At 46.2% G+C, this 26,120-nt stretch overlaps 2 protein-coding genes across 2 annotated transcripts in view; both read right to left on the bottom strand.

Annotated features, from left to right (window-relative positions):
• myo15b (myosin XVB) overlaps positions 1-16,465 on the bottom strand; it is a 61,424-nt gene extending 44,959 nt beyond the window's left edge. Inside the window, exons 1-22 of the mRNA XM_031894206.1 lie at positions 15,832-16,465; positions 15,482-15,676; positions 9,783-13,774; positions 9,270-9,325; positions 8,744-8,807; positions 8,474-8,583; positions 7,889-7,963; positions 7,689-7,782; positions 7,489-7,592; positions 7,042-7,105; positions 6,386-6,499; positions 5,896-6,057; positions 5,700-5,813; positions 5,542-5,600; positions 4,836-4,959; positions 4,307-4,402; positions 4,104-4,235; positions 2,655-2,780; positions 2,493-2,570; positions 1,223-1,353; positions 1,036-1,081; positions 324-448 (exon numbers count right to left, since the gene is read on the bottom strand). Of these exons, the coding sequence (XP_031750066.1) occupies positions 324-448; positions 1,036-1,081; positions 1,223-1,353; positions 2,493-2,570; positions 2,655-2,780; positions 4,104-4,235; positions 4,307-4,402; positions 4,836-4,959; positions 5,542-5,600; positions 5,700-5,813; positions 5,896-6,057; positions 6,386-6,499; positions 7,042-7,105; positions 7,489-7,592; positions 7,689-7,782; positions 7,889-7,963; positions 8,474-8,583; positions 8,744-8,807; positions 9,270-9,325; positions 9,783-13,727 (5,819 nt within the window). The 5' untranslated portion in view covers positions 13,728-13,774; positions 15,482-15,676; positions 15,832-16,465. The remainder of the gene's footprint in view (positions 1-323; positions 449-1,035; positions 1,082-1,222; positions 1,354-2,492; positions 2,571-2,654; positions 2,781-4,103; positions 4,236-4,306; positions 4,403-4,835; positions 4,960-5,541; positions 5,601-5,699; positions 5,814-5,895; positions 6,058-6,385; positions 6,500-7,041; positions 7,106-7,488; positions 7,593-7,688; positions 7,783-7,888; positions 7,964-8,473; positions 8,584-8,743; positions 8,808-9,269; positions 9,326-9,782; positions 13,775-15,481; positions 15,677-15,831) is intronic.
• A 369-nt stretch (positions 16,466-16,834) lies between these two features.
• Positions 16,835-22,132, bottom strand: avd.2 (avidin, gene 2). The gene is made up of 4 exons (XM_002939983.5): positions 21,984-22,132; positions 18,233-18,452; positions 17,717-17,834; positions 16,835-17,632 (listed from the first exon to the last, which is right to left on the bottom strand). The coding sequence occupies exons 1-4, from the start codon at positions 22,047-22,049 to the stop codon at positions 17,575-17,577; spliced, it is 462 nt and encodes a 153-aa protein (XP_002940029.2). The 5' UTR covers positions 22,050-22,132; the 3' UTR covers positions 16,835-17,574.
• Positions 22,133-26,120: the final 3,988 nt, after the last annotated feature.

The raw sequence follows: 26,120 nt of genomic DNA, 5'->3' as shown, positions 1-26,120 counted from the left end.
TGATGTCAAAGGCAATAGAATGAGGTCATAGGCAATAGGATGATGTCAAAGGCAATAGAATGATGTCACAGGCAATAGAATGATGTCATAGGCAATAGAATGATGTCAAAGGCAATAGAATGATGTCAAATGAAATAGAATGATGTCAAGGGCAATAAAATGATGTCACAGCCAATATAATGATGTCACAGGCAATAGAATGATGTCAAGGGCAGTCTGTGAGTTTCTGTCTATGATTCACAGTGTAAGAGGTAATACCCAGCCGAGTAATCTGAATCAGACAAGGCCTCACCCAAGACGTGGCTAAAGAGACAGGCACTAACCTGGCCACAAAGTCCTTCAGCGGGATACGGATAGGGTAACCCTCCTTCATAAGCTGCACAGTCTCTAGAATCCCAGAGTTTCTCAACTGGGAACTTACAAAGTCCACATCAAATATTCCTCGGAGCTAAAACGGAGAGACAGCGGGTATCAGGGATGTAGTGAGATTCCCAAGGGACCTACACGAGGGGAACAACAGGGGGAAAACGGGAAGGCGGAGACAAGTTGGTAGGAAGAGAAGGCAAAAAGATATTTGGGGTAAGGTTATAAAAGATGCAAAATTTTCATAAGTTCTTGTAACCCATAGCAACCAATCTGCAAGCAGCATTTACTGACTTCCTTTGGGCCCAGCGGGTCATAAACGCAATGGCAGAGGGGGCGAGAGACCCAATGTGAACAGGTGAAGTGACTTGGAGCGAGGATAAAGTGGGGGGGGGGGGAAAAATGGCTGTGAGTGACTGCCGGTGGTGGAGGTGGCAGCTAGGCCACTAGGCTGTGGGTGTATTTGCCTTGGGCACCAACTACTTGGCCGTACTGGTACTGGTCAGCTGTTTGTCAAAATAAAGCCTCTGATTTGTTGCTATGGGTTACTAGACCTAGCCAAATGTTGCGTCTGTTTAGCCCCATAGAAGAAATACATGTAGTGTAAGTAACAGGAAGGGAGGTATCGGGGTGGGGGGGGGACAAGGCTGCTGCTGTGTGAGACACTTTCACCTGTTTAGGGTTGGGGGCGATGCAACGAACAAACAGGGTACGACCCCTGCGGAAAAAAAGATATGATTTAAAAATAGTGAAAAATGATGTCATAGCGTGTCATGATCTGTTTAATAAGAGTCATGTGCCTTGTAAAAAGGCCCCGCCCAACTCTACAAAACACACGCAAGAATTCTGGGGACTTCACCTCTCCAAACAACTGGTCAACTCCTGTAGGGACGCCTGGAACCTCCCAGTGAGAGTCAGCTCTTTGGCCAAAGCCCCGCCCTCTTTCTGCTGGTTGGAACTTCTGCTCTGGGTGAAAAGTTCTGAAAGGAGCTGAGAACAACAGGAAAAGGATGTAGTGAGAGGGAGCGAAGAGGGGAAGGACAGAATTGTAGGTAATGTATTTTTCTCGTTTTCAAGGTACTAGCAATTTCTACTGCTCGGGAAATGAATCTCTAACAACAGCACCACCTGGTGTTCATTTGATGGATGGGATATTTAGCAGCAACTGAGGAGGAAAAGTCTTGCGATGCACCATCCTAGGACTCTCCTCTTCTCTGTAACTTCACTTTCTGCTGAATAAACACCAGGTGGCGCTGTTATTTTAAAAAAATAATGGATAATATCTTGAAAACTAGAAAAAAAAATGATAGTAGAAGTAGGAATGCACAGAACCCACTTTTTTGGGGATTCGGGATTCAGTGCATCCCTAGGTAGACGTAGAAGAGCGCTCTGAGCACCTTTACCTTCATTTGTCCCAAGAGCTTACATTTCCTTGAACAAGGGGCATTTCAGGGCAGGTAATGGAACATTAAACTGAACAATTACAGAAGAAATAAAAACACAGAGGAACAAACAGGAACAGGCGGAACTGATAGGAGAGGTTTCCTGGATACAATATTGTAGGTCAATATGTTTTATTGATTTGTTAGAAGACAATAAAAGAAAAGTAAACACGATTGGCCGGAATGAGGCACATGACCTAATTAGAGAAGAAGGTCCATTGGGCATTGGTCTGATCTTGTAATTCAAGAGGGATCTCAGCCCTGAACGTGGCCACTGAAACCCCCCAATCAGGGCAAGACTAAGCCGGGGCCAAACCCTAGGGAAATGGCCAGGACCCCCGGAAGAATACACATTATACTATAGAACTTTCATTCCATACCATATTGGTATCCATATTGGTATCATTTATCCGCCAGAAGGTGTTTATGTTTGTCCCAAGTGCTTTCCAAGGAATTTGCCCTGAGAACTATAGAGAGAAGAGGGACTTCAAATCCCAGAATCCATCACTTCCCATTGGAACAGGGTGAGGGTCCCAGTGAGCACAGACAGACTGTCATGGCTTCCTCTCAGTGAGTGGGATCATATACTGGTCAGATAGTGTTTGTGCAAGTGACTGAGCTCATGTTATAAAGGAAAGGGAGGGGGTAATTGTTTCTTTGGAGACTGAGGAAGGCACAGGGTTTTACCCGCAAGCGGCTTTGGCTCAGCACTTCTGTCGCTGCCGCCGGCAGTCTGTCCCGATTCTTATTCAAGAAATTATGGACCTGGAAAGATGAGAATCCAGTGTGACCGCAGGTTCCCCCTCACATAACTACCCAGAGTACCGGCCATTGGGCCCCACAAGTCACCTGGTACGTCACGGGCCCCGCGTAATGCTGGAGGGTAAACACAGGAAGTGGGAGCTTGGGTTTGATGTAGCAGCCGCTGTTACCATGGTGATAGTGGCACTTCTGTAGGAACGTGTGGTCCGTGGCCTAGAGGAAGAGCCTTGGTCATAATATGGAGGATGGTTTCCCTCAACCCACCCCACTGTGCAATTCTAAAACATGGTACAGGTATAGGACCCATTATCCAGAATGCTCGGGACCAAGGGTATTCCGGAATTTGGATCTCCATACCTTTAGTCTAGTAAAAAATCAATTAAACATTAATTAAACCCAATAGGATTGTTCTGCCCCCAATAAGGGGTAATTATATCTTAGTTGGGATCAAGTACAGGTACTGTTTTATTATTACAGAGAAAAGGGAATCATTTAACCATTAAATAAACCCAATAGGACTGTTCTGCCCCAATAAGGGGTAATTATATCTTAGTTGGGATCAAGTACAGGTACTGTTTTATTATTACAGAGAAAAGGAAATCATTTAACCATTAAATAAACCCAATAGGACTGTTCTGCCCCAATAAGGGGTAATTATATCTTAGTTGGGATCAAGTACAGGTACTGTTTTATTATTACAGAGAAAAGGGAATCATTTAACCATTAAATAAACCCAATAGGGCTGTTCTGCCCCCAATAAGGGGTAATTATATCTTAGTTGGGATCAAGTACAGGTACTGTTTTATTATTACAGAGAAAAGGGAATCATTTAACCATTAAATAAACCCAATAGGGCTGTTCTGCCCCAATAAGGGGTAATTATATCTTAGTTGGGATCAAGTACAGGTACTGTTTTATTATTACAGAGAAAAGGGAATCATTTAACCATGTAATAAACCCAATAGGGCTGTTCTGCCCCCAATAAGGGGTAATTATATCTTAGTTGGGATCAAGTACAGGTACTGTTTTATTATTACAGAGAAAAGGGAATCATTTAACCATTAAATAAACCCAATAGGGCTGTTCTGCCCCCAATAAGGGGTAATTATATCTTAGTTGGGATCAAGTACAGGTACTGTTTTATTATTACAGAGAAAAGGGAATCATTTAACCATTAAATAAACCCAATAGGACTGTTCTGCCCCCAATAAGGGGTAATTATATCTTAGTTGGGATCAAGTACAGGTACTGTTTTATTATTACAGAGAAGAAGGAAATCAGTTTTAAAAATCTAAATTATTTGATTAAAATGGAGTCTATGGGAGACAGGCTTTCTGTAATTTGGAGCTTTCTGGATAACGGGTTTCCGGATAATGGATCCCATACCTGTACAGACACAACAACCATAATAGTTAGACGGCCTTGAGCACGAGGAGATATGGTCCCTTATCTACGGAAAGCACGTCACGGCACACTTATCTGGGAAACTCTAACACAACAATGTTATCTGGCACACAAGGACCTGTAGATTTATACCTGTGCCAAGCTGCTCTGCTCCTCCAGCATATGGAAGATTCCATGGGGGGGTTCAGTAAGAAGCCCCAGGCAGGGGCCCACGCTCTCCTGGTTTAGGGGGACCCAGCGTAGCCCTTCCCTTGCGTATTCTGCCTGTGGGGAGAGGTTAGAGGTCGGCACAGAGCCACGTCACGTGACTTCCACCATCTTTATTTGTATTTTACCTGTTCCTGGATGACCAGTCTCTGTTTGCTGTAGTGCTGTATGTGCTCATTGGCGTAATTCCTGCACAGCTGCTCCAGACTGTTAACCCCAAGGTTCTGTCATATAGAAATAAACTCTATAGCCTCACAGATGAATGAAGACTAATGAAGCCTTAGGAATAATAAAGTGAGGACCTACAGTTGCGCTGCCAGTCTACTGTGTTACCTAGTGGTGCCATTGGGGCAAGATGGCGGCACAATACAGTGTTCCCCAAACTGTGGCCCTGCAGATGTTGCTGATGGTCAGTATAGGGTCATAGCTTAGACACTCCTACCGAAATATGGGGCCCATATTGTAACTACTAAAGGGACACACAATATTCCAACAATGGAACTATCATAAGGGCGCAATATATTCTTACCGTTCAAATGAAATGTTGAACATTCCTTCCAGTATATAAACCACTCAAACTCAAACCAATGGCAGCTATACCCCTTCTTACCCCCTCTGCCCAACTGGCTAAACTCAGCAAAATGCAGCACGCGGTACCTCAAATCCACAGACGTCTACAATACCCAAGGTCTTGTCCATCTTCTGCGGATGCAGCCAACTGTTTCCTTTCTCCAGCAGCCAATTAAAAAGTAGTGAGTACAGGGTCTGGGAGATGGCGTCCCTACAGTGAAACAAATGGCTTATTTTCTGCTTCCATATTGAGTTTCATCACATTCCCCTTGTTAGCTTATTGCTGTTGTTACTTCCACACCCCAGAACCCCGCCAACCCATTATAGCTCTTGCCTTATACAAGTAAAATAACCTTCTAAAAAGCCCATTCTCTTATCAGCAATGAAGGCTGAGATTGAGCTTCATGCAATGATTTCATAGGACATCACAGGGAGGCCAGCAAAGTCACGAGGATCCTCATAGGCTTGTGAGAGTGGGACATTGCCAATCAGCAAACTGTGTGGCCCTTTAGGGTTCCCACACCACATTGAGGCTTCCAGTCTTTCTAAAATGCAGATACAAGTTTGAAAATGGAATGTTGTTGTCCTCTCAAGCCTTTAGGAAAGCCTAAGGTGACAATATCTGAGGTTCTGGGCAGTCTCTTGGATGTGGTTGGTCGCAATCACTTCTACTGGCAAGTGATTTTTCTCTTAATCTATGGAATATGGAGCTTTGTAATTCCAAAAAGCCCCACAGATATGCGTCAGCCGTCTATATTAGTGGAGACAGTTTGCTCCTACATCCCCAACTCACCGAACATCTATTGAAGCTTCAACTGACAGAGGAGAGAGAACTCTATCGTAGGAAGTCACCTGTGAGCAGAGCAAACGAGATAAAGCAGACGGTATTAGTATCAGGCACGGAGGGTACAGGGTGACATCTAGCAGTTAGTAGAAGCCAATGGCACCTACAGTGACTCTCTGGGTAATGGCTCTCTGAAGTCCTTCAGGGGAGATCTGCAGCAAGCTGGCCACTATTCGGACCTCAGTGGCACTGAAAGCGGCTGCCAGGCCAAAGGAATCCTTCTAAGAGCAAAATACATGTAATAATCCTGCGCTGTGAGCCGTGTAGATAAAGCCATAAGGTCAGCCAACTGGGCACACGTACCTCACAGGAGCTAAAGCAGATGTTGCCGAGCTGCAAGATGGCACTAAGAACGGCCCAAATGGCTGTCAGCTCTGTAAATGAAAGCCCAATGGCACGGAGGCATTTTCCCAATAGCACAAAGTCCTGCTTGTCATTCTTCCCCCGGACGTCACATGCTCGACCCTGAAAATGAAAAGGGTAAGTTCACCTTTGAGTTCAAACTCCTAACAGGGCCACACCGCAACCTTCAGCCCTTTCCCAATGGGCCTTTGGCTTTCCCAGCCTGTGCCAATGCCTAATGTAGACAATTTCTCATACTGCGCATGTATACAGTCCCTCACAGCAGAAAGAGCCATTAGGAAGCACCCGAAAAAGGACTGGTCCATTTCTTACCAAAGTGGGGGTACAGGCCAAGGAACAAATTCAGCCTAACAACTAGGCACCCCCCACAACCAATGATTTTCGCTTTACTTGTCCTTTAAAGGAAACAACACTGATAACACCACATTACCTGATTCAAGTAATAGTAGGTCTCCGGTTCCTGGAGGTACAGTCTCTGCTTCTCATGAGCAGGAAGGCCCCGAAGCAGTTCATAGAAAACATGGAAGCCCCTCTCTCCCTGAGCCTGCGGGGCAACGGACCCAGACATTAGCAGCTCAGTCAAAGGCAATATAGAATAATCATGTATATCACATGATAACAAGGGGAACTTGTACTCATCATTAAATATTTTGCAATTGTAAAGGTTGGGACAATGGTTTCACGGCCATAAAGATTCATTCAGACAAAAACTAGATCCTTGGTTCTCCTATTTTGGGCCAAACTAAGCGGAGTGTATAGACCTGTGCACACTTCACCACACTGGGCAGTATATATACACAGGGGCTACCTATAGCCAATCACAGCCTATATTTTGTACCCTTAGGAACCTTTTGCATGCTTATGTTGTTCTACAAACCTCTTCCATTTGAATGTAGCTCAGGAGTAAAAAATGAATGTTTGGGGTCCCCTGCTCTAGAACGTTGGTTATCAGTCTCAGCCCAGTGATGGCTCTAATAACCCACCCAGTTTATTTTCCAGTCGTGGGAGGCAAATACTGATCAGAACGAGCTGGGATTCAGTATATTCCAACTGTCTGTTCATTGATAACGTAAGAGCATCACTTACCTGAAACACAACCCGAGACTTCTCCAGGAGAAACGGAGACACCATGCCCCCCACTACGGCACCGCTATAAAGCCAAAGAGAAGGGTGAAAGCTATAGGGTGACACCACAAATCTTGTAAAGAGGGGCAAACTATCCAAGGTTTCACTTGTGTATAAAATCATTGGGCCTCTTGCTTCTCCTATAGAGCTTAGTCATTGTCATTAGTCAAATGTTGAGTGATGGGGGAGGGGGGTCAGGGCAAATGTACAAGTTCAAGCCTTGTATTGTTATCCTTCCCAAACAAAATGTCTTCCTCCTCCTTTGTACTCACTTGAGACCAGAAAACATTATCCCAGGACTTTCCAATACATCTCTAACCCCCAGCAACAACCACTTTTTAACACCTTCCTAAATACTTATTCCTGGGCAACACGTATAATAGACGTGCAATGGCCAAGTGATCTCACCTGTGGAGATACAGCTGTAGGACCTGCCCAAAACGCGTGGAGTTATCATTAAAAACAGTTTTTGCATTTCCAAAGCTTTCCAGGACTTTAAGAAAGTCTTCGAGCTGCGGAAGAAAGTGTGGAAGCCACACAAAGGGCGGTTTAGGCTTCATTTAGCATAGAAAATAGATGCTATCCAACCTGCTGTAATGTCTCCTCACCTGCAAGATCTTCTCCTCTTGCCTCGTAGACAAGGTCACCAAGTAGAGCGCCATAAGCTTCACTGCTTCGCTCTTCCCAGAACCACTGTGGCCGCTATACCAAGCACATTTCACAGAATGAATAAGGATTAATATGAATGAACTCAGTGGCAAGCCTCTGCGTAGGGTCAAGGATGAATGTTGGGCAATGGAAGCCTCACCTGAGCAAGATATTGGGGGCAACGTCGGAGGTCTGGGACAGGCTGTAGGCATCCTCCGCAACTGCAAAGATATGACTGCGAGAAGAAACATTCATTCTCCAGTGCGTCACCTGTACCCGGAGAAGCCCATGCACCCATAGACTTCTTACATAAACAATAAAGGACCATTATGGGAAACTGTAGTTGGGGGGTCACAGCACCTCTCCGTATGCTTGGGATTCAAGGAAAAACAAAGGGTTTACTGACTGCAATGTTTATATGATAGCAAGAAATGTTGAAGAGACATCAAACATCTCTTCAACACCTTGGGTCTCTCCCTTTACCCTAGGCCAGTGTTGTCCAACTACAAAATGGTGGGTCAGTTATATCTCATACAGCATAGAGGATGATGTTGTGGAGTGGTCTATGGGGCTCTGAGAGGGCAGTACAGATCCTATGAAGGGCCACATCTGGCCTATGGGTCTCCAGTTTACAGTCGTACCTCCCCAACACCACCGTACAGCCGGTGGTGTTGGGGAGAGTAGTAACGCTTATTGCGTTTGTAGCGTTACTACTCACGTCATCATTCACAATGTGTATACTTACGGGGGTTTTTCCACAGACTCTCCATCCCAATAAACTTGAGCCATATCCGGGCTGTGTATATTCAGGGCTTTCCCCGGGTTCATCGAGAGGAGCATGTGTCCAACATGTGTCTAGAAGAGAAGGAGACCAGTTTGTGGCTTGGCTTGGTTTTAGGGGCCCCTTAACCAAAAACCTACAAGAATTTGAGCAACCAGAGAGATGTTCTATTGTTTGAGCTAGAACTCCCAGAATTCCCCAAGAGCCAACGTCCCTAGAATACGAGATACTCACATACGTTTCATTGCGATGGAACCTCCTCTTCAAGCAAAGCAAGACGGCACTTTCGCAGACATCCCTGTAAGGCAGAAGGTTACAATTAATGCACCAAAGAAACCAGAATATTGACTCAGGTTCTAATTACATTCAGGTTTAAGGTTAAGCAAATCAGTTGCCTGGCAGATCTGTGGCCTTGGGGCTCCGTGGCTACTTGGCCCAGCAGTGGCTACCTCCATCAAATGTACCCAATTTGTAAAAATGTACTGTATATGCCCAATTTAGTTCATTTTGACATACTGAGGTGGACCCAATGTAGAACTTAGAATGTAGAACTGTAGATGAGACCAGGATTCTGGGAAAAAAATGTTGCATTGTGGGAAAAAAACATGGAGAGTCTGAAAATTGCACTTGGCACATTGCACTGCGGTTATAAATGAGGCTACAGATGTGCAAAGCATTTGGTAAATACTATTAGGAACGTGGAATGTTGACTAGGAATAGGTGTAAGGAACAGAGCTTCAGCCTGGAATAAAGTACTCACTTCAAGAAGCACAGGTCAGATACTTCCTCTGCCTCTGGGCAATCTGCTCCTCGCACCTAAAAGGTATAAATCTTATTTAGATATTGGTTGGGAATGCAGGAAGCACTGGCCTTATGCAGTGGGTCCTGATTGGACGGGGACCAAATAATCAGATCAGTTCCGTGTAGCCTATCAACGGTTCTTCTTGTTGGATGGCCTAACCAACTCAAGACTGCATATATCCATTCCTCAACACAAGAAGCCATTAAACAAATCACAAGGCGTATATGAACCCGCCCTCATGGGCAGGTACTGAGGAACCATGGACCTACCCTGGCTGTAGCTACAGGGTTACCACAGTGGGCTGCGGCAATAGTTGCACCAGACTTGTGCCCAATGAATAAATCTTGGGACCATGTGATCAAAAATGATCCAACCTCTGGATGTTATTAGCCAACGTGTTACACCAATCAAACAAATGTCTTGGATATTTATATTAAGCCACCTAAATATGCTTAAAATGAAATGACTTACCTGCTTCTTGTTCATGGACATCTGTAACATGTCTTCGCTCGAGTCCTCTGCTTCCCATCGGTCTCTGGTAGGCTGTAGGGCTTGGACTGTTTTTGGCCGAGGCATTCCGTGGTACATCGACCATTTGCTTAGGTTTTCAACAGTTAGCTGTGGTAGCAGGGTCTCCGAGCTCAGCCAGCGAATAGAATCACCCCTTCCTGGAACACCCTGTGCCCAGTGAACATGAGTCGTCGCTTCGTAAGGAAGATCTAGCTCAGCGTCTTCCTCTTCTGTCTCTGGAGTGGAAGATTCCACCAGGGAATCATCAACTCGTTCATCCACTGGTTGGGGTTCCAGATTGTCTCCCATCTCCTGTTGTGTTTCCCTGTGAGATAAAGCCTTCAGAGAAGTGACTTTACCAAAGTGATTATCACCACTTTCGGATCTTGGATTAACCATAGATCCGGAATCTACCAACTGGACTCTATCAGTTGTCTGTTTCTTGGGGTTTGAAGGAACCATAACTTCCGACTCATTTGGGTTCCAGGTGCCTTTTGTTTCAGTTTTTTGTACTCTTGTCTGAGATCCTTTGGCGCTGGCTGGGGTTACAGACACAACCACTCTTTGGGCAGATCTTTGTGCATTCTGCAGTGCTGTAGGAGAAATTTTGATGGTTTTGGCCAAGTGATGGATTCTTGGGAAAACTATGGCATATTTTGCATCCCCCGTGCCTGTGGTTTCTTCCACCTCGGTGTGTTCTGGTATTGCCTTCAAATTTTGAGCCTGAGAGTCAGGCTTAGGCTGATCTGTATCACTGTTGGTCACACTGTTTTTTAAGATTTTAGGATCGGAATGGTCTCCACCCACTCCAGCCCCAGTTTGTAAATTAGTCACAGCGGTGGTAGCTTGGTTAATCTGATTCACCAGTCTGGAGGTGCTCAGTATCCTTATGGCAGCTCTTCTCTTTAGTTGACATTGGCGCTGTTTCTTTCTACTTCTGAATGTTCTGAACAACCAATCAGAGATTCCTATGGCTCGGGCAACATTAGCCAAGCGCTTTTTCAGGCTGGAGCTCTTGGGTGGGACCCTCCTCAACCACCCAGTCACTTTTCGAAATGCTGAAATGGAGCATGCCGGTGTGGCATGTTTGCGCTTCTCGAATGTAGTGTCCAGACTTGGAGGCCTTTCCTCATTTGGCTTCGGAATCTCTTTGGTGGATTGATCCTCATGACCCTTTGGTTTCTCATTTGTGAACTGATCTTCATGATCCTGTTCTCTCTGTCCTGCTTTATATTTCCCCAGGCCCACTTCTTTCTTCTGAACCTTAGAACTACTAGATACTGTGGATATACTAGATTGCTTAGAATTCAGTTCTTCCTGCCGGAACTTATCTGCTTCTGATTGGACATCGCATGAACTTGACTGCAAATCTTCCTTCTTCTCGTTTTGCAGCTTTTCTCTGGCTTCTCTCTGCTTCCTCCTCAGGCTGGTGATTATATGTGTCTGTGCTGTCAGAAGCTGTTGTGGTTTGGTTGATTGCTCTTGTTTGACTTCTTCATCTTTCAGACGAACAGAGGATTTCTGGCTTCTCTTCCTCCTAGAATTCAAGCTTGGTGGAGACTGCAAATCTGGACTCCTATGTATTCTAGAAGCCATCCCAACATCTCTTCTACGTTTCACTCCATCAGCAAGGTCTGTAGAAGCTGTATCGGCTCTAATGTGGAGGAGTTTAGCTTTGACACCAGATGGTAATGGTCGCCTTTTAGCTGCCGTCACCACAGATGGTGGTGGGTTATTAACTTTGCTTTCCTTTTCTTCTTCTGATTCTTCTTTGGATCTTTCTTCTGATGAAGAGTTGTCACTTGTGTTCTCATCTGTCTGTGATTCCTCTGAACTGTCCTCCTGGCTTCTCGATGAGCCTTCATCCGCAGTTTCATTATGTTCTTCCTTGACATCTTTTTCCTGATTATTTTCCTTTATTTCCACCTTTACACTTTGCTCATCATCAGTCTCACTTTCATCTGTTTCCTCTTCCACTTTCCCATCATTCTTATTGTCAGATTCACTGATTTCTTCCTCTGCAGAGGAGCGTTCCATGTCATCTTCCTTTATAGAATGTTCCTCATCAGATGTTCCTGTAGAACTTTCACCTTCACTATCACTGCTTATTTCTGTTGTCTGCTGGCTGCCATTGTGTTTATTTGTGGCATTTTGTGTTCCATTTGCTTCTTCATCACTGGAGGTGGAGGAGGAACCTTGGTCTTCTTCTGTTTTGGTCTTTTCACTTTCTTCATCTGAATCTTTTTCATCAGAATGTTCTTCAGGTTGATTTGGTGAATCGCTTACATTGTCTTCTTCTGTTGACTCATGGGAGCTTCTATCTGAAGATGAAATTATTCTTTTGTTTTTTACATTTCTAGCTTTTCCTTCCCCAGTCGAATGTGGCTCTTTCAGTTTTGTGGAGTCTTCTAGTTTCTTTAGGTTTCTGGGGCTTTTGGTCTTAATGTCTGATTTCTTGCTCACCGATGACACGCCTTTGGTTACTTGAGATGAACTATTTTTTAAATATCGTGTTCTTCTCGATTTGTCTTCACTTAGCTCAAAATCACTGTTAAATTCTCTTGGATCTGTGGATGAATGTCCTATTTTTTCATTGGTTTCCCTAGGACTATCTGTTGATGACGTTCCTTCACTATTAGTCATATGTGGATGTTCTACTTTCATTCTGGAAGAAGGCAAAGTTTTTGAACTACCATCACCATTATCGGCATGGGTAGATTTTTTATCATTCTTTGTCAATGACAGAACTTCTTTTTTTCTGTTGGTCTCAAACTGAGCATCTACCTTTGGTTTAATCTTTTGTTCTGCTCCGGTCACGGTGTGTGCTGCTGGTTCTCCACCTTTTTTTGGAGCTGTTCTGTGTATTCTAGGTATATCGTTCTCATTTCTGGTATTGGTTATTGCTCCCTCTTTAGGTTTGGTTTCATGAGAGGCCTCCCTCTTCTTCTTAGTGTTGGCTAAAGCTTTAACCCCCTTAGTGACAGACGAGGAGTGTTCATGCTTTGTTCTAATGCCAGACTGGCCATCTTCTGCACTTTGTATCAGTTTATGGTCTCCCCCATTATTTGTCTCGGGGAAAGTCTCATTGTTCTTGGCTGGAGCCTCTCCCTTACTCTTTCTGTTACTGGAAACGTCCCTTCTAGGCTCAGATGCAACGTTCTCCCTAGCTTTATTTTTGTCTGACTTGGTCTTACAAATAACACCTGTCTCTGGAATGTTGGAAGGATCTGCCCTCTTTTTAGTACTTTTTGAAGCTAAACTCTGTTTTGGGGTAATAGATTGTCCATTTTCTCCTTTACTGGATAACTTTATCCTTGGGGAGGTTTCCTCTTTACATTTAATAAATCCATTTTCTTGATCTGACTCTGAGTTGAGTGCGGACCATTTTTCCTGGTTGGGTTCTAGACTGACAGACGTGGTCTTGGATGAAGGTTTTGTTTTGGGATTTAAGTGAGGCCCTTTCTCCTTGGCTTGTAAGGCGTCAGTGTGTCTCTCCTTGCTGGAGTTGGTTGTTGCTTTAGGGCTGGGACCTTCTATAAGAGAAGAGCTTTGTCTGCTAGTTGTGGAAGATCTAGAACGAGCGGCACTACTGGAGCGCTTACGACACTGAGAACTGGTTCTTCGCTTCCCAGGGGATCTCCCTCTGTCTGTATTACTTATCGTCTTCTCTTTCTCATCTTTCCTTTTCAGCTCTACTGACCTTTCCCCTCTCACTTTCTTTCCTGACTTGTCACTGTCCCTTATTTGCTTGTCCTCGGGCGTTGTGCTTCTAACATGGGAGTCGGGATTTCTTTCCCCGGGATTTAAACCTGGTAGCCCTTTCACCTTTGAGGATTTACTTTCTTTTGTCGGTTTCCTTTTGTGATCTTCACACTTAGCCGCCCTTGTAACTTTAGACCGCGGCATTGCCGACGTTGGGTATTTCACTGTCTTTTATATAGAAACCATGGAGACTGGAAAATAACCAGAACATATGCAGACATCATTTATGAAAGTAATATTATCTAGTACTGGTTAAAATGATAAAGTCAGATTTCTAAAAACTGAATCCATTTACTTTACAAATCCCAATTTGGTTGACTAAATTGCAACTTCTTACTATTGACAGTATAGTTATCTGACACTTCCTACTCTTGAACATGATACTTCTATGGGACGTTCTATCCCCAAAAGGCATATTGGGGATTCTAATCCCTAGAAAGTATTACTCTCAGGAGATGCAATATAAAGCTATTGATGGAACCCCTCTTGTGGCCAAAATAATGGAGTCCATGATAAAACCAATAATAAATGATACCTATATTGGCTAACAATAACAATACATTGCAAGCTTTCGGAGCTCCAAGGCCCCTTCATCAGGTAAAATACTCCGAAAGCTTGCAATGTATTGTTATTGTTAGCCAATATAGGTATCATTTCTACAATACTCTCGTATTTGTGTTTTTTTTATTATTTTTGACACTGGCTAACACGGTACTACAGTTTTTATTTCATGATAAAACCAGTATCAATATGGAACCTGTCATACAACAAAGTCTATGGAGCCCTTAAGTAGACTAGTGGCCACAGAAATCATTAAGGGCCACATTTGGCCAGCGGGACTCCAATTGGACAGCCCTGAACCAGTCTGTAGGTAGCATATAGCTCTACGGCAGATATGGGTCTATAATCTAATGATGAGTACTTATGATACTAAACCACCCATTGGTCTATTCATAGTGTGCAGGGGCGAATGCTGGATTAACAGAAGGGTGTGAATAAATGGAAACAGTGAGTTGCAGTCACCCCATACGAATTATGGCTGAAGAGAAATAAATAATACACGCTGTATATGTCAAAATCTTGCCTGTTACCACTCAAGTACGTAACATGGATGTTCATGGAATTAAAGAAGATGGCTGCTGAGACAGGCAAGGGAGGAGGGCAAATGTTATGCTTGGGAGGCTATCAATAGAGACCTTTCCATTGTTGGACATATGAATGAGTAGCAGTTGGTCACTGTTGGACAACACATATTCCATCAAGTGACCCTTGTTATCTGCTGTATCGTTCGCTTGTAGAGATTATATACGCCAAAGCTAACGACAAGTCATAAAGGGGTTTATTTTAGTCCTTTTTTATAATTCCAAAGCATTAAACCTGGCACTTACACCCCTATGGTGACTGCATGGTCAGAAAATTATTGTATAATGTAAGTTAGTGCATTCTAATAATATCTACTGCCATGATGGGTTACACGTATCCAGTGTAGCCCAAGAGAGAGGGTGTCGGGCAGGCATGGATAGGGTGTACAATGAAAGTATAATATACCAAGGGACACAAGCATGATGGATAGCACTAGATAGGAGAAGGTTCTGCTTGGGGGTTTATATAGATCCAGCTCTGAAAAAGTCCTTTGTACCTCGTGATGAGCAAAGGCCATAAATGCACTTTTTATAGTCCTATGGGTGCCGGTGGTACCAGAGCATTACTGGGGATCATTCTATAACCTATAAAGAAAGGGAAAGCTAACACACAGCTTTATTATTGGCACCCTAACAATTACACAACAAAAGTTAATAGCACCTGTAACCCCCCCAAGAGCAATAACAGGGCACCCACACACAAATTCCAAAAAGGAAATAATTTTGCAGATACAAAAAGTGAAGGCGGCTGCTTACACACAACTCAAACAGGCTACAGCCATATACAGGAGGAGAAGCCACAGGATAAGATTTGGGGTCTGTTACAGAGATAAGTGTCAGTCTTGGGGTTCGGGTTCCACATTCATTCTTGGCGCCTAGGGGTTCAGATGCGGCTGCTTTGGTGGGACTGGCGGAGGGGCGACAGACGGGGCTCAGTATTCTTAATGACATCTAAAAACAAAAGTAGCAGCGAATTAAGGAAAGTTGCTCAGATTAGGTCTGTGGTTGAGCCAAAGCCCCAGGAGAAAGTGCCCAGACGCCCAACTCAATTGCACAAGATACTAACAAGGGAACCCCAATCCCAGGAGCCCAAATATCAGACTTACCGGTGTGTTCCAGCCGCCTCGATGCGCTGAACCTTCTCCTGCTCAAACCACAGGGCTAAATCAATTATTCACAGCCCCACAACAATAGGACTAAACAGTGTCAAAGCCTATGGGCAGCCCCGGCTAACCGGATGCTTCTCTACACTGCCCAGCAGCCTCTGCTGCCCCTCTACACTGCCCAGCAGCCTCTGCTGCCCCTCTACACTGCCCAGCAGCCTCTGATGCCCCTCTACACTGCCCAGCAGCCTCTGATGCCCCTCTACACTGCCCAGCAGCCTCTGATGCCCCTCTACACTGCCCAGCAGCCTCTGATGCCCCTCTACACTGCCCAGCAGCCTCTGATGCCCCTCTACACTGCCCAGCAGCCTCTGATGCCCCTCTACACTGCCCAGCAGCCTCTGATGCCCCTCTACACTGCCCAGCAGTCTCTGATGCCCCTCTACACTGCCCAGCAGCCTCTGCTGCCCCTCTACACTGCCCAGCAGCCTCTGCTGCCCCTCTACACTGCCCAGCAGCCTCTGCTGCCCCTCTACACTTCCCAGCAGCCTCTGCTGCCCCTCTACACTTCCCAGCAGCCTCTGCTGCCCCTCTACACTTCCCAGGAGCTCTGCAAAGGAATCGGGGAGTTGTAGTTTCTCAAAAACACACAATACCCCTTATACTTGTTTGATTTGTAAATATATGATGTACATTTCTGATTGGATAATATTAATATAGTTATATAAAGGCACCATAGGCTAATTGAGCTCTTTAAACCTGGAAGAGTGTAGAAGACTACTGAAGGGTAAGTGTGTCTATTGAAAAATGTGTGGGGTTTTTTTTTTTTGTTTTTTTTTTTAATATAAGCATCTATGGAGAAATAATGTACCGGAAAGGCTGGAAACTCCCCGCAGCATCTGAGTATAGCTGGCTATCCATTTAATGATCTTACCATTGGTAAGGCCACTGAATATTTGTATCAGTACCCAATATGGCCACCATGCATGGAGCACAAGTAAGTATCCCATACACAGGCAGATAAGTTGCCAATTTGGTCTCACAGAGCAGCTTTTAGTTATAGGCAGCATATCCCATTCTCTCAGCAGGTCTGTATAGGGTATTAAGATCCAATCCGTTACCTGGGGGTTGAATGGGCCCAGCCTGGTACACCCCCAAACCCCCCCACTGCCCATACAGATTTCCCCCATGCAGGAAAGATGAGCTGGAAAGATAACACAGCGCAACAAGATAACAATCACCCAAAACATAAGCTATAAATTAATCAGGGGCTTTTTGTCCTGTTAATGAGAGTGGGGCGCTCATGTTTCAGCGCTAATTAACTGAGACTGCCATCCATTTAAAGGTCTCGTAACCCATTCCGCACTACTTGTACTTCATGCTAAACCCAACCCCATCACTTAAACCCAGGCCATAGAAACCTACTGCTTGGATTCATTAAACTATAGCAGATTCTGGGGGTCAGAAGCCCTGTAACCCATAGCAACCAATCCACTTCACTCTTTATGAGAACATAAAGAAGTTTGAGTTCCTGTCCCTGTTGTAAAGGGAAAGTGGTGATCGCTCTCTAAGCACAAAGGAAATACCTTCCCTGTTGCCGGGGTGAGTTACGGTCATTGGCTTTAATGAGCAATGGCTTCAGCTAATCCCAAACTTCACCCCTAATATACACAGCCCATGACTAGTGTGGAGTCAGTCACAAAGCAACCCCCAGTCTTTAATGGCTGGTAAAGACTTTATTTTATGTTAGGGAAGCTGGTCGGAGTCACAAGCCTTCTGTGGTCGGAAGAGGTCTTCACCAATCCTGAAATGAGAAGAGGTGGTTACATAGGACACAGCGGGATAGTGGGAAGAGCACATGAAGAGTTTTATCAAGCCGTATTCTTACCTGGTCGCCTTCCAATTCTTGTCCTCAGTGCTGACCTCAGATCTCAGCAGCCATATTGCCCTCAGCACGGGGCAGTTAGTCCTCCAGAAGCACTGGCCGGCCCAAGTAGAGACCGAACCTGGAGAGAGAAGGTTAATGCAGAAGCAGAACCAGGGGATGGAAAATGAAAGGTTGGTAAGAGTAGGGCCATGTTCCCCCTGCTAAAGGCCTGAGGGACTGGGGTAGAACTTCAGTCTATAGAAGGGCTAAGGGAATGGAGCACAGAATAGAAGTAATGAATGGGCCTACAAAAAACTACCAGCTGATCATGTGATGTTTTCTAAGGGGCAATCCATAGGACTATAAGGTCACCTTAGTTTGTTAGAAGCCTATGAACTCCATTCAAATGACAGTTGTGGTTGCTATGGAGGTGGCCTTCTGTATTGTATATACATTTATCATTCCCTTTGAGATTGGCTACTAGAAACATAGCTTTTCACAAGAGGTTCAACCCCTGAACATGACCGTCACGCTCACCTGCGCTCCATTTCACCGACATGGTGAAGGTCGGCTGCTCTCCATCTCCCAGGACTCCCACCACTTTCCCCATCTTCTCATCCCCGGCAGCCCCTTGTGACGTCTCCACAGAAGACTGCAGGGAGCCACTGAGGTGGGGACCCTTCGCCACGAGCGAAAGCACAGAACCGAGTTCATTCACCCACGTGCCAGACATGTTGCAACGCTTGTCATGCTGGGACTGAAGGGAGAACAGAAAATGGAGGACTGCGGTCGGTGCAACAAACTGCAGGTTATTATAGGTGCCCATTAGCCAACATGCGCAGTGTTCCAGCCAACGGGGAATAACCCAAATAACCACCCCCCACATGTACAAAAGTGGCCATTCTTGGTTATTACAGGGCTCAAGAGTTGGGGGGCTAAAGGCCATTACTGCAGGTTTAACCCCTATTGGGAAGGGACAGCGAGGGGCAATGTACCACCATGCAGCTCTTGCCCCACAAGAACCTCACTTTGCATTAGAGCCATTCAGAACTTTAAAAGGGGTTGTTCACCTTTAAATAATGTAGGGACCCATAGGGTTAAAGCTCCCTATTGGCTTAGCCCTACACTTTCTTATCACAGGTATCAGGCTAGTCTTAACCCCTGAACCACCATTGCTGTAGGGATCTGGCCCAGTAAAGGTAGACAACCTGGGACTCCTGTCTATCATCCCCCATCTATCTCCACAATGGTGCTACACTGTTCTGCTACTTTGCCTTTGTGCTATTCTACATCAGTGCTGCGAGCATTAACCCTGCATATGCAGTGTACCATCAATTCTAGTTCAAGGCAAAAGAACCTCTGGCGTCCATCACTGCAATATATACACCTTTGGCAGTGGAGAGTTGCAGTTCAGCAACAAAGTACCTTATCAGCCGAGTGGTTTGAATGAGAGGCCGATATAGGAGAGGGCCTCCATAGAAAAAATAGTTATTAAAAAGTAGCAATACAATTGTAGCCTCACAGGGCAACTGTTCTTAGGCTGATGGGGTCAGTGACCCCCATTTGAAAAGTTGGAAAGAGACAGAAGGCGCATTATTCAAAATCTATTACTGCTATACGGATGTAAAAGGGCAATATTTACTTGTGGTGAAAACACAATAACATGACACTGGAATACAGTTAGTAGCCCAGGGCAAGTGCAGCAGCCATAGGACCCTCTGTACCCCTAGCAGCCACACACCGGACAGGGGGGCCACGGAATGGTTCCCCCAGGCACAGCTCAGTTCTGCCCAGTAAAAGGGGCCTCTTGACCCCCTCTTAACCAAACCCAACCAATAACCCCCAACATCTCTTTTTATATGGTTGAAATGACAATGAAAATCTGGAGTCAATAAGCACTAGGTGCAGCCACTCAGTCTGACCCCCAAGCTTTTTTTTTTTTATGACACATCAGCTTTAATTGTAAATAATATTTGTAAATGTAATTGCTACTAAAAGCAGTGTTGTTTCAAAAGTGAGAGCCCCCAGGGCAATAGAAAAGGACAAAACACTACTTTTAATAAGCAATTATATATACAAATAACTTAAAAACCATTACAAATTTGTTATGAACCTATATTGAAATTGTTTTCTTTTATTAGGCAAAAATGTTTTGGGTTGACTTGCCCTTTAATATTGCAACAATAAATCAGGTGTAGTTCTCCTTTAGTATTACACAAACAATAAATCAGGAGTACATACCAGCGCCACATAAGGAAAATAGGTGAAATAGGAGATAAAATATAACATTGCCGACACTGCCAGGTACCAGCCGCTCCAACTGAAAGCAGATTCCTGGGTCGGTTCTATAGGCTTTAAACTCACATTAACCCCTCCTGCTCTGTACAAAGCAACTAGTAGTGGGGCATGGCTTGGCTTTCCCCAAATCCAGCATTCTATACTGGGGTTCTGTTATGGATTCTATACGGGGGTTCTGTTATGGATTCTATACGGGGGTTCTGTTATGGATTCTATACGGGGGTTCTGTTATGGATTCTATACGGGGGTTCTGTTATGGATTCTATACGGGGGTTCGGTTATGGATTCTATACGGGGGTTCGGTTATGGATTCTATACGGGGGTTCGGTTATGGATTCTATACGGGGGTTCGGTTATGGATTCTATACGGGGGTTCGGTTATGGATTCTATACGGGGGTTCGGTTATGGATTCTATACGGGGGTTCGGTTATGGATTCTATACGGGGGTTCGGTTATGGATTCTATACGGGGGTTCGGTTATGGATTCTATACGGGGGTTCGGTTATGGATTCTATACGGGGGTTCGGTTATGGATTCTATACTGGGGTTCTGTTATGGATTCTATACTGGGGTTCTGTTATGGTCCAGGCTGGAAATGGAGACAGATTCACCCCCCCAATACATCTCCAGACAGACCAGGGGCAAGTACAGAGCAATAAATGCCCTTGCCACCCTACCCATCCAATACAGAGATTCTGCCAGTTGGAGGCAACTACTCCTGCTCACAAGAACACAACCCGCAGCAGGTCCCAACCCTAAATAATATTGCAAGTGCGTAAGGATTATCACCAGCATAAAGGGGGGGGGGGGGGGTTTACTGGGTGTTCTCTCTTCAGACACAAAAGGGTTAACTCCATGGCTATGGCTTAGTTTCAGCCTCACTTGGTTTGTGTGTTGCTACGGAAGTCATAAGCTGATATTTACACAATGGCCCTGAGCCCAACCTGTGGCCAAGAGGCTGACACTCTATTGAGCAGGCAAAGCAGCACGGAGTAATTTATACCTGTATTTTATCCAGGGGCTCCATATAAATCCAAATGCCTATAGCAAAAATCAGCTGGGAAATAGGCAACATCTGTTGCTGTAAATACAAGCTGGGATTAACCCTTACTGAGCTCGGGAGTCTGCAGGTAGAGCAAAGGAAAAACATTCCCAGAACAGACAGTAATTGATTCAGCCGACTGCACTGGTTTTGCTGCAGCCACATTAAAGGGTGCACCTTTATATGAATTGTTAGTTTGTTATAGAATGGCTAGATCTAAACAACTTTTCAATTGGTCTTCTTTATTTTAGTTTTTGCTTTCAAACAGGGGTGGCTGCCCCGCAGAAGCCAAAGACTATTGCTCTGTGAAACTACACTTTAATTGTTATCGCTACTTTTTAATACTAATTCTACTATTCCCGTCCTCTCCTATTCATAAATTAGTCTTTCATTCAAACCACACCCTGGTTGCTAGGGTAATTTGGATCCTAGCAACCTAATAGCTGCTGAAACTCCAAGTGGGAGAGTTCCTAAACAAAAACTGAAATAACTAAAAAACTACAATTAAAAAATGAAGACTAATTGCAAATTGTCTCAGAATATTACTCTCTACATCATACTAAAAGTTAACTCAAAGGTGAACAACCCCTTTAAAGGGAAATTTACTGTATTTATAAAAGTGCTTTACAAAATATACAATATGGTCTTTCTCAATAACAACCTCAGAATGGCGCCTCTTGGTATTGTGTATCTGCAGGTTTGGGAAGAGCCACTATTGCACTAATGGGGCCAATTCATGCACTACAGTCCATTACAACAGTGCCCCCTGCTGGCCAGGTTTACTAAACACACCAAGGAATACTAAGGCAACAAAGAACAGAGACAATTGGGAAATCTAAAGGTTTTTTTTTCCACATAACACAACTATAAATGAAGCTTTTGGGACCTTATTGCTGCCATTTGAGCCAATAGGACACCAAGGGGCAACGGAAAGCAGAATGACTTACCAACGTGTAACTCACAGCCCATACACATACCAGCACCACAGCTTTCTGTAGCCAGAGATCTGCCATCTTACCAGCACCCAAATCCCAAACAAGGTGAAGCTTGAACTGGGTTTAAAATCCATCAGGGGTCTTGATTGGGCTCCTGGATCACATGTAAGTGTATTGCATAATACTGGAAAGCGGCCAATAGAAGCAGCAGTCTGGGCAAGACATTCTGACCCCTCAGCCTGGTAATGGTTAATCCCTGTGTCCACACCTGGGGGCTGTTTGGGTTTGATTAAATGGCACTTTAAATAGTTCAAAAAGATCAATTTGTATTTGGACTATTTAAATTGGCATTTATTACCCCGACTGAGGGTTTTGGCAAATTCTACCATCCATGATCTACTTTATTAGACTGCATTCTCTAATGTTTGCTTTTGCGCAGTGTTTATACCGTTTAACGTATTTTTAGATTAACTGGCACCTGGAATTCATTACTAAGGTTCTAATGGGACTCAGACCCCATATTACTGTATATGGCGCTGGGAAGTTGTGGGGCTTCCAGGCTTTAATACCTATGTGCTAGAATCTCCCTTTAAAAAGGGAAAATGCTGCATTTCTTGGAAGTGAACCTATATATTTCAGCACAGCCCTGCACAGTGCATTTCCTATAATATACATTGCCTATAGGCACAGCCCTACACAGTGCATTCTCTATAATGTATATTCCCTATGATCACATCCCTGCAGAGGGCATTCCCTATAAGCGCAGCCCTGCAGAGGGCATTCCCTATAAGCGCAGCCCTGCAGAGTGCATTCCCTATAAGCGCAGCCCTGCAGAGGGCATTCCCTATGATCACATCCCTGCAGAGTGCATTCCCTATAAGCGCAGCCCTGCAGAGGGCATTCCCTATAAGCGCAGCCCTGCAGAGTGCATTCCCTATAAGCGCAGCCCTGCAGAGGGCATTCCCTATAAGCGCAGCCCTGCAGAGGGCATTCCCTATAAGCGCAGCCCTGCAGAGGGCATTCCCTATAAGCGCAGCCCTGCAGAGGGCATTCCCTATAAGCGCAGCCCTGCAGAGGGCATTCCCTATGATCACATCCCTGCAGAGGGCATTCCCTATAAGCGCAGCCCTGCAGAGGGCATTCCCTATAATCGCAGCCCTGCAGAGGGCATTCCCTATAAGCGCAGCCCTGCAGAGGGCATTCCCTAGAAGCGCAGCCCTGCAGAGGGCATTCCCTAGAAGCGCAGCCCTGCAGAGGGCATTCCCTATAAGCGCAGCCCTGCAGAGGGCATTCCCTATAAGCGCAGCCCTGCAGAGGGCATTCCCTCTAAGCGCAGCCCTGCAGAGGGCATTCCCTATAATCACAGCCTTGCAGAGGACATTCCCTATAAGCGCAGCCCTGCAGAGGGCATTCCCTATAAGCGCAGCCATGCAGAGGACATTCCCTATAAGCGCAGCCCTGCAGAGGGCATTCCCTATAAGCGCAGCCCTGCAGAGGGCATTCCCTATAAGCGCAGCCCTGCAGAGGGCATTCCCTCTAAGCGCAGCCCTGCAGAGGGCATTCCCTATAAGCGCAGCCCTGCAGAGGGCATTCCCTCTAAGCGCAGCCCTGCAGAGGACATTCCCTATAAGCGCAGCCCTGCAGAGGACATTCCCTATAAGCGCAGCCCTGCAGAGGGCATTCCCTATAAGCGCAGCCCTGCAGAGGGCATTCCCTAGAAGCGCAGCCCTGCAGAGGGCATTCCCTATAAGCGCAGCCCTGCAGAGGGCATTCCCTAGAAGCGCAGCCCTGCAGAGGGCATTCCCTATAAGCGCAGCCCTGCAGAGGGCATTCCCTATAAGCGCAGCCCTGCAGAGGGCATTCCCTATAAGCGCAGCCCTGCAGAGGGCATTCCCTATAAGCGCAGCCCTGCAGAGGGCATTCCCTATAAGCGCAGCCCTGCAGAGGGCATTCCCTCTAAGCGCAGCCCTGCAGAGGACATTCCCTATAAGCGCAGCCCTGCAGAGGGCATTCCCTATAAGCGCAGCCCTGCAGAGGGCATTCCCTAGAAGCGCAGCCCTGCAGAGGGCATTCCCTATAAGCGCAGCCCTGCAGAGGGCATTCCCTATAAGCGCAGCCCTGCAGAGGGCATTCCCTATAAGCGCAGCCCCTGCAGAGGGCATTCCCTATAAGCGCAGCCCTGCAGAGGCATCCCTATAAGCGCCAGCCCTGCAGAGGCATTCCCTATAAGCGCAGCCCTGCAGAGGCATTCCCTCTAAGCGCAGCCCTGCAGAGGACATCCCTATAAGCGCAGCCCTGCCAGAGGACATATCCCCTGGATAAGCGCAGCCCTGCAGAGGGCATTCCCTATAAGCGCAGCCCTGCAGAGGGCATTCCCTATAAGCGCAGCCCTGCAGAGGCATTCCCTAGAAGCGCAGCCCTTGCAGAGGGCATTCCCTAGAAGCGCAGCCCTGCAGAGGGCATTCCCTAGAAGCGCAGCCCTGCAGAGGGCATTCCCTATAAGCGCAGCCCTGCAGAGGCATTCCCTATAAGCGCAGCCCTGCAGAGGGCATCCCTATAAGCGCAGCCCTGCAGAGGGCATTCCCTATAAGCGCAGCCCTGCAGAGGGCATTCCCTATAAGCGCAGCCTTGCAGAGGCATTCCCTATAAGCGCAGCCTGCAGAGGCATTCCCTATAAGCGCAGCCCTGCCAGAGGGCATTCCCTATAAGCGCAGCCCTGCAGAGGGCATTCCCTCTAAGCGCAGCCCTGCAGAGGACATTCCCTCTAAGTCCCTCTAAGCGCAGCCCTGCAGAGGGCATTCCCTATAATCACAGCCCTGCAGAGGACATTCCTATAAGCGCAGCCCTGCAGAGGGCATTCCCTAGAAGCGCAGCCCTGCAGAGGGCATTCCCTAGAAGCGCAGCCCTGCAGAGGGCATTCCCTAGAAGCGCAGCCCTGCAGAGGGCATTCCCTATAAGCGCAGCCCTGCAGAGGGCATTCCCTCTAATCACAGCCCTGCAGAGGGCATTCCCTCTAAGCGCAGCCCTGCAGAGGGCATTCCCTATAAGCGCAGCCCTGCAGAGGGCATTCCCTATAAGCGCAGCCCTGCAGAGGGCATTCCCTATAAGCGCAGCCCTGCAGAGGGCATTCCCTATAAGCGCAGCCCTGCAGAGGGCATTCCCTATAAGCGCAGCCCTGCAGAGGACATTCCCTCTAAGCGCAGCCCTGCAGAGGGCATTCCCTATAATCACAGCCTTGCAGAGGACATTCCCTATAAGCGCAGCCCTGCAGAGGGCATTCCCTATAAGCGCAGCCCTGCAGAGGACATTCCCTATAAGCGCAGCCCTGCAGAGGGCATTCCCTATAATCACAGCCTTGCAGAGGACATTCCCTATAAGCGCAGCCCTGCAGAGGGCATTCCCTATAAGCGCAGCCCTGCAGAGGACATTCCCTATAAGCGCAGCCCTGCAGAGGACATTCCCTATAAGCGCAGCCCTGCAGAGGGCATTCCCTATAAGCGCAGCCCTGCAGAGGGCATTCCCTATAATCGCAGCCTTGCACAGTGCATTCCCTATAAGCACAGCCCTACACAATGCATTCCATATAATGTACATTCCCTATAATCACAGCCCTGCACAGTGCATTCCCTATAAGCACAGCCCTGCAGAGTGCATTCCCTATAATCACAGCCCTGCACAGTGCATTCCCTATAAGCACAGCCCTGCAGAGTGCATTCCCTATAATCACAGCCCTGCAGAGGGCACTACCCATAAGCACAGAAGCTGCAGATATGTCAGTCCCTCCCTGTATGATTTATCTGTGGGTGTTGCATTTCTTCTGTATATATATGTGCCTTTACCGATGGGCGGGGGTTTGGTTGCTATAATGAATAACCCAATGTACGATTGCAGGGGATTCAGTGCATAACCCCCCCTCTTTATACTGGTTACACTCAGGGGCTCTAGAACATACAGGTTCCCGGCGGCTCCGATTGGATTTCTCTGGTACCAGTGCAGATTTCTAGAAGTGTCCCAGACCTTTCACTTGATCAGCAGTGTTCATTATTACCATAGGCTGGGTTTCAAGTTGTGGATCCTGGCAGGTAAAGGGCCCAAACCCAAGGCAGTTTGGAGGAGGAGCTGCCATATAGTCACTTACAGAATGATGTT

Source organism: Xenopus tropicalis, chromosome 10, assembly GCF_000004195.4.
Source record: "Xenopus tropicalis strain Nigerian chromosome 10, UCB_Xtro_10.0, whole genome shotgun sequence".
Taxonomy (NCBI): Eukaryota; Metazoa; Chordata; class Amphibia; order Anura; family Pipidae; genus Xenopus; species Xenopus tropicalis.
This window is presented reverse-complemented; position numbering and strand designations above follow the sequence as displayed.